The sequence below is a fragment of the Macrobrachium nipponense genome, chromosome 30 (assembly GCF_015104395.2).
Source record: "Macrobrachium nipponense isolate FS-2020 chromosome 30, ASM1510439v2, whole genome shotgun sequence".
In the NCBI taxonomy this organism is placed as follows: Eukaryota; Metazoa; Arthropoda; class Malacostraca; order Decapoda; family Palaemonidae; genus Macrobrachium; species Macrobrachium nipponense.
In genome coordinates, this window is record NC_087218.1 from 50,165,799 (window position 1) to 50,173,932 (window position 8,134).

The following is an 8,134-nucleotide window of genomic DNA, read 5'->3' on the forward strand; positions in this document are numbered from 1 at the left end:
AAAGTGAGACTAATAAATGAGTACAAGAAATTCTGGAATCTGGAATTTAATCATCTATGATAGACACTGTTGCATTAATACCCATTCTCAAAGACCAGACCCAGATTGTATCAGTTTAAAGACAGATCCAGTGGTCTGGAACCTTCAAAAGAAAATAAATGACAAAGGCCAGACCCAGATTGTATCAGTTTAAAGACAGATCCAGACTCCTTCAAAAGAAAATAAATGAGAAGAATGTGACAGCCTACTTAATCTCCATCAGTTGTAGCTATTTTTGGTCATGTGCATAATAAAAGAACTCCATCCCACGGGTAATTCTCACCATATGACAGACGGCCAAGACTATCCAAGCGCAGATTAAACAAGAATTTTTTTTTTACTTAGCCTCCTTCACCACAGCTCTAGAATCATTCGTTAATATCTCTGCTTTTGTAGCAGATTCAGTCATTAACACTGATATAAAAGATCAACTCATTAACATTTATGGAGGACATCTAGTCATTAATATTTATAGAAGACAGCCAGTCATTAACATCTAATGGCTGTTAATGACTCGTTATCGCGTGTCAGAGATGTCCTCTTTTAAATACTCTCTCAAATTAAGCTTGATACATCTAAGAATAGCTCGTCCTTTGGCGCAAAAGCTAGTTGAAGACTATTAATTTACTGCTTCGAAAACATCTATACTCTGTTTTTTCCATCTGTCCATCCGCCTGTGGTGTTTGCGCATGGTAACACTGCGTCCCGGGCTTAAATAATATCCTATTTCGAATATTAACGGTGTAATTCGCATACAGTAAATTATTAAAACACTTTTCAGTTGCAAATTTACACCCAGATATCCTTTTATTTACCTAAAACTTACACATAGCGTAACTATTTAAAGCCCCGGACGCAGTGTTACCATGCGAAAACACCACAGGCGGATGGACAGATGGAAAAAAAACAGAGTATAGTCATCAACATTTAATGGAGGTTAACGACTGGTTATTGCGTGTCAACAACGTCATTTTTGAATAATACGTCAAATAATGCTTCATACATCTAAGAATAGCTCGACCTTCTGCGCAAGCCTGCGTGGAGACTACTCCACTGCTCATGCGTAGTGGTGTACATAGGCTACCACATAGCTCCTGCGAGCCCCTAGCGGTTCCTTAACGGTACACGAATGAGAGAAGCAATACTTTGGGTTAGTGGTGGACGGGGTTGGGTCGATTTTCGTTGGTTTCTGGGTTGGGTGAATTTCGGAAGCGAGAATTTTGAGCATGTCTTTTATGCCGAGTTATTATTGTTTTTTATTTCTTTATTTTCATTTTTATGTATTTATTTATTTATCTTTTTTTTTTTGTGAGCTCATAAATTGGTCTACTTTGGATCGAGCAAGAATATTCTGTATAAGCGTATGTATTCACAGCATATATTCGTGAAGATGAGGGAGTGAATTTTTTTTTTTTTTTTTATCTCTCTTTCAGTTCATAATAATAATAATAATAATAATAATAATAATATAATAATAATAATAATAATAATAATAATAATAATAATAATTTTATAATTACTGTTTTAGTTTAGTTTGTCTTATCATTCAACGTTTTTATGCTCATGCATTTTTCTTTTATATTTTTTACTAATTCCCATAATTATGCGTTGTTGATATTCATACATTAATTTATTAAGAAATCATATAAGAATTCTTGGGGCATTCATTATGCTGTGTGTAATATTCCAAGACTATTACTTGAAAACTGAATTAATTTAAATTAAAGGATAGTCAGTTCTGAAAAAAAAGCTCTTTTTAAGTGAGCACTCAATATTTTTCTTCCTCTGTGTTTCCTTAAATCTGGAATTTGATTTGCCCGTCTCAGTTCTCTGGGTTCAAGTCTCAGTTCTCTGAGTTCAAGTCTCAGTTCTCTGGGTTCAGGTCTCAGTTCTCTGAGTTCAAGTCTCAGTTCTCTGGGTTCAAGTCTCAGTTCTCTGGGTTCTAGTCTCAGTTCTCTGAGATCAAAAAGAAGTCAAATTTATTCTTAACTGATATCTTAAGTGCACTTGCCCCTGAGAGTTTAAACAAACAGACTGTCCTCTAATGATTTTAAAGACATTTCGAACTTTGCAACAAAAAGAGAGATTATACAAATAGATCAAATAAACAATAACGATGTTTAAAAAAAAAAAAAGTCATCATCTGGTAGCCGGAAGGAACCTTAGGGGAAAACACCTCACCACAATCGTGTGAGGCGTGTCTCGAAGAGTTGCCAACGATCATTAATTTTGGTATTTTCTTTCCTTTTGCAGTGTTGGCCTGAAGGTCCTGATCGAAAAGGAAGACCGCCAGATGGACACCATGGGAGAGGTATGGCGTGCCTTGACGGCATGGGAGACTCTCCAGTGTGAGGATATGTTCCCCAAGTAAGTTTGTTTCCCTTTTCATTGATTTTTCGTTTGGTCTGTTTAGTGGAGAAGAGCCTCTGCAGGCATAAAGCTGACCTGTACTGGTAAATATGTAGTCTTCAAAAAGCCTTTGAAATTTTGGCATTGTCTTCCTGTGGTCTGTTTAGTAGGCAAGAGCCTCTTCAGGCATAAAGCTGTCCTGTACTGCTAAGTATGTAGGTTTCACAAAGCCCTTGGAAATGGTGGCATTGCATTACTGTTGGGTCTGTTCAGTGGGCAAGATCCCAAGTAGGCACAAAGATGATAGATTCTGATATGTATGTAGGCTTCACAAGACCCTTGGAAATAGTTTTATAAGTTTTTTATTTGGTCTGTTCAGCGGGCAGGCTTGGCCCCAGCAGGCATAAAGATGACCTATTCTGATAAGCATGTAGTCTTCACAAAGCCCCTGAAATGGTGACATGGCCTTACCCTGATCTGATGTAACGATTACAGAGCTCTTACCTTGATATGCTGCAGTGACCATTGGAACCTAAATTACTTCAATTAGATATGATGGAAGAAAATGTCCTATTACTCAGTAGTATCATTTAAATTCAATTAAATTTGACCCTCCTTGAAGTTCAAGTGTGCTGTGTCATTGCCTTGAGCAAAATTTGCTTCAAATGTCCTTTCCTTTATTCATTTTTTTTTTTTTTCATGTGGCCTTCCAAGTTCTAGACTTTATCCTGTCATTCATTTAGGGCGAGAAAAACCTTCAGAGCCCTTGCAGGAAAGTCTTGAATTACAAGTTATTAAATTCATCAAATCATCTTTTAAATCTGTTTCAGGTGCGACGGCCCTAAAGCCCTGGAAATCGTCAACGAAGTTGCCCTTGCAGCCCGCAAGTAAAAAGCCCCCCCAATCGCTCAGGACTTCCTTCCTTGCTGCCTTGATCCACAAGGACTCAATTTGCATCCACAGGAAGGATCCCACCTAATGCATCATCATCATCATCACATTCCTGTCTGATTGATGTTGCGTGAATTTGAGTAAGAAGAAGAAGAAGAAAAAAAATAAGGATTCCCTTGGCGACAAGCGAGGGGCTTCCACTTCTCAGGTGAAAGAAGACTTAGTTGTTATTTTCTTTGCCCGCTACAAGGAAGCTATTAGATCGTGCAGTCAAATACTTATACAGTCAGCTTATAGCCAGGGTTACGGAGAGTTTACTTGAAGCCGTTACAACTGGAACAGATATATAAAAAGGCTGTTGATTCTCTCCCCTGACAGTGTGCTGAACCAACCAGGAACAATATCAAAAAGAAAATAACTTTATTGATGTTATCTAAACGTATACTCCCAGTGAAAATAACTAAACTTAAATTTATCAATCAATGGATAATCTGATATCATGTGGCGTATGATCTTCATTCACTGCCAAATCAGAACCACAAACAAACGGCAAAGGATAAGAATTAAGTTGAGAATCCAGTCGATTAAATGATGCATTTCTTTATACTGGGGAAACTACATCATAAGAAATTTAAAAACTGCAACGACCACTGACCTATAATCATACTCTGTAAATAAAAAAAATAAATAAAAAATTCTCTCGTCATACTCAGACGATTGTTGTTGTTGTTGTTATTGTTGTAAATTCTTTTTATTGCACTAACACATACTGTATAGCAAAACTTCGTAGCTGTGATGTATTTCGTTTATTGTTTATTCAACCGTTGTTATTTCAGATATGTCTCTATTCTGGAAATTACTAACAAACATGTTAAAAGCAGGAAACACCACTACTTTTAGTTCGTCAAAGGAAAATTGCTAATTTTTTTCCTAGAACTAAAAGCAGTACGACTAATCTACAGGAACTATGGAGTAGTTTCCCTCTAGTATTTTTTTAAAGAACTATTTACAAGTTATTGATGATCAAAAATTCACCGAATTGGACTTTAATCATTGGTGAGTCCCCCAACATCCCCGTCCCCCCTCCCCCCTCTCGCCAACTAAAAAATTTAAAAATTGTTGCTGAAAAAAAATTGCCAATTTAGAACCTATTTTTGTAACTCGTTTATCCCAACATGTTTCAGACAAATATAGTCAGGTTTCTTTTAGATACATATCGTAATGTATAGATCTCCCACCCACCCAATTTTAGTTTTGTGTTTGTCCTATTTATTTCGGTAACTTGTTATGAATTTTTTTTTTTAACATATGAGTTAAGTTTATATTTATTCTCTGTGCTATTTATACATTGTTGTATGTCGCAGGAGTCGATATGTATCGCCTTGTGACGTAGCGGACAATAAAGAATACTTTTTAATAATGGTGGATTTACTTAACCTTCAATATTGACGTTTTTTAAGCTTAAATTCAAATAAATGTGAACGCTCTGTAATTATTCCTTTCTTTACTGATATGTAGTACATGCATATCAGGAGAACATGCATGAGAGAGAGAGAGAGAGAGAGAGAGAGAGAGAGAGAGAGAGAATCTGGAGAACAAACAGCTTGATGTATCAAGATAAAAATCCAGATAGCGTCAAAGGGAGTTTTATATTAAAAGTTTCATGAAGATTGATAAAAGTCCAAAGAATGAAAGCGTTCTCGTCCATACATAAGACATTTGCAATCGTCGCCATTAGCTAAAATAAAAGTTAAAATGATGGAAATATATACAAGAGGAAATGAACAGAAGGCAAACCTGATAAATAAAAGAAATCAGAAGATCTGATTTAAAAAAAAGTCAGTATGCCAAATGAAAGACCAGTAGCCCTAAAAAGTCAGCAAACTTCAGTAAAAATCAAGAGGCCGGATACAAATTAAAAATGGCAGGAGAGAAGTATATCACCCATGGCCCATGGAACTCTCAGCCGCGGCCCATGAAACTCTCAAGTCGCGATCCATGAAACTTTCAGCCATGGCAAATGAAACTCTCAGCAGCGGCCCATGAAACTCTCAGCCACGCCCATGAAACTCTCAAGTCGCGATCCATGAAACTTTCAGCCATGGCCAATGAAACTCTAAGCCACGGCCCATGGAACTCTCAGCCGCGGCCCATGAAACTTTCAGCCATGGCCAATGAAACTTTCAGCCACGGCCAATGAAACTCTAAGCCGAGTTCTATGAAACTTTCAGCCGCGGCCCATGAAGCTTTCATCCACAGCCCATGAAACTCTCATTAATGGACCATGGAACTCTCAGCCACAGCAAAGGGAACTTTTAGCCATGACCCATGAAACTTTGAGCCACGGTCCATGAAACTCTCAGCCGCCCCGATGAAACTTTCAGCCTTAGCCCGCTGGTGGCCTGTGTGGTAGGAACCTATAGCGGTGCCAGACGCACGATCATGGCTAACTTTAAACTTTTATCGAATAAAAACTACTGATGTTAGAGGGCTGAAATTTTGTATGTTTGATGACTCGAGAGTGGATGATCAACATACCAATTAGCAGCTCTCCAACCTCGATAGTTTTCAAGATCTGAAGAAGGACGGACAGACAAAGCCGGCACAATAATGGTAACTAATGCAACTTAACAGGTAGAGAGGTATGCCAATATTTCGATTGATATATCCCGAAAAAATGGGTCATTTTCTTGAAAGCCACACTAACCTAACTTAAAGCTGACTCGCATGTCCTAACCACGATTGCAAAAACCAAGTTAAACCAATAAAAACTAGAAACTCAAAGAAAATTGAGCAAAAACCTTAAAACAATTAAAAAAAACGCGGAGAAAAATTTTGAAATAGTTCTGGGCTTAGATCGATATAAAGAGAAAAAATTACATTTTTCAGTCTATAACAGGTTGTTAATGTAATTACAAAATACAAAAGCTACAACAGCGAGGGAGATATGGAAGTGTTATCTATCTGACCACAAGCAAACACAAGAACATAACAAACCTATTAAATAATAATATTGCTAACTCGTAATATGAAAATTATTGTCATGAACAAGAAAGCCAGTACTAAGTTATACAAAATATTCAAGACGCTGCTCATTTGCTATAATAATAATAATAATAATAATGTGGTAATCGCAGATTGCTAAGCTTTGGCAAATGTAAATCAAACGTGTCTCTTGGACTAAGTAACAGTAATGGATAATGCTACTTTTGCAATGGGCAATAGTAGACAGAGGTAGCCGAAGGAAAAAATAAATAAAATATACAAAAATAAAAGAAAAATATATAAAATACCGAGTGAAAAGGTAACTTAGCCAACAGTCAAACTGGTTAGAATAGACAAAACTAATAAAACTGAAATAAAGCGACCTACTAACTACTAATTCAGATCCGATGTGGCATCGCTTTTCGAGAATATCTTCAAAGATATTAGTCGGGTAGTGATGACATTCTAACACAATGTTTACAACACCCAGCCGTAATTTATAATGTTATAGGGTTAGTCGAATTTATATACATTAGGAGTTTGCTTCTATGATTTTAAGTTGTAGTCATGAGTACCCAAACACCTGAAAATCTGTCATGTTGAGGCTTTCATTGTTGCTTCACAGTTACCTAAATTATTTTAACTGTAAATGATAATTATAAACATCATTGATACAATAAATTGGAAATATATTACACATTGCTACTTTATCTCGAATTTGCATCGGAGTTAGAATACAAAGACTGGCGGGTACTCTATTAAAAGAAACTGGAATGAAAATATTCATTGTTTTTATATACAAAAGGTTTACTGCTAAACTGATATAAAGAACGATGTTCTTTAATATTTATAAGAGCTGTTCCTTTTTGCAAGTTGGGGCCTTAAAAATGTATCTGTCCATTCTGTTATAACTTAGCAATGTAATCGATTACGTTTAGCAATACATTTCTGTAATCTAGCAATATGTATCAGAAAAGTTACATGAAGCTCGATCTTTGTACTTCATTTAAAACTGCAAAAGTACATGAAGCTATCCAGCAATATGTAATCGATTACGTCTAAGAAGTTTTCTTTAATTTCTGTAATCTCGCAATATGTATCAGAAAAGTTACATAAAGCTCGATCTCTGTATTTTTCATCTGATACAGCAATAAGCACATTATGCTATACAGCAGTATGTAACAGGTTATGCTGAAAACTATTTCTGTACTTTCTGTAATCTAGCAATATATAGACGTAAAATTACATAAAGCTCAATATCTGTACTTTATCCAATACAGCAATAAGTACATGATGCTATACAGCAATATGTAACGGGTTATGTTGAAAACTATTTCTCTTTCTGTAATTTAGCAATATGCATCCGAAAAGTTACATGAAGCTTCATCTCTGTACTTTATTTAATACAGCAATAAGTACACGAAGCTATCCAGCAAAATGTAATCGAATACGTCTAAAACGTTTTCTTTCTGTACTTTCTGTAATCTAACAATCTGTATCAGAAAAGTTATATAAAACTCCATCCCTGTACTTATTTAATACAGCAATAAGTGCATGATGCTATCCAGCAATATGTACTCGATTACGTCTAAAATGTTTTCTGTACTTTCTGTAGTCTAACAATCTGTATCAGAAAAGTTACATCATGCTCCATCTCTGTACTTATTTAAAACAGCAATAAGTACACGAAGCTATCCACCAACTTCAGAGGTTACCATCGTTAAGCATCTGTCGAATATCATTGTTTTCGAAAGCAGTAAACTCCGAGATCGCTATTTTGGAAAGAATTCGCAACGTTCTCGACCTAATTTGTGAGAGTATGTCGGGCTTTTGGTCAACAAGCCTCCTGACGATGATTTGTTTGTCTCTC

General features: G+C 36.1%; 1 protein-coding gene across 1 annotated transcript in view; it reads left to right on the forward strand.

Moving 5' to 3' along the window:
• LOC135202506 (uncharacterized) overlaps window positions 1-4,699 on the forward strand; it is a 24,147-nt gene extending 19,448 nt beyond the window's left edge. Inside the window, exons 2-3 of the mRNA XM_064231934.1 lie at window positions 2,293-2,406; window positions 3,219-4,699. Of these exons, the coding sequence (XP_064088004.1) occupies window positions 2,293-2,406; window positions 3,219-3,279 (175 nt within the window). The 3' untranslated portion in view covers window positions 3,280-4,699. The remainder of the gene's footprint in view (window positions 1-2,292; window positions 2,407-3,218) is intronic.
• The last annotated feature ends 3,435 nt before the right edge of the window (window positions 4,700-8,134 follow it).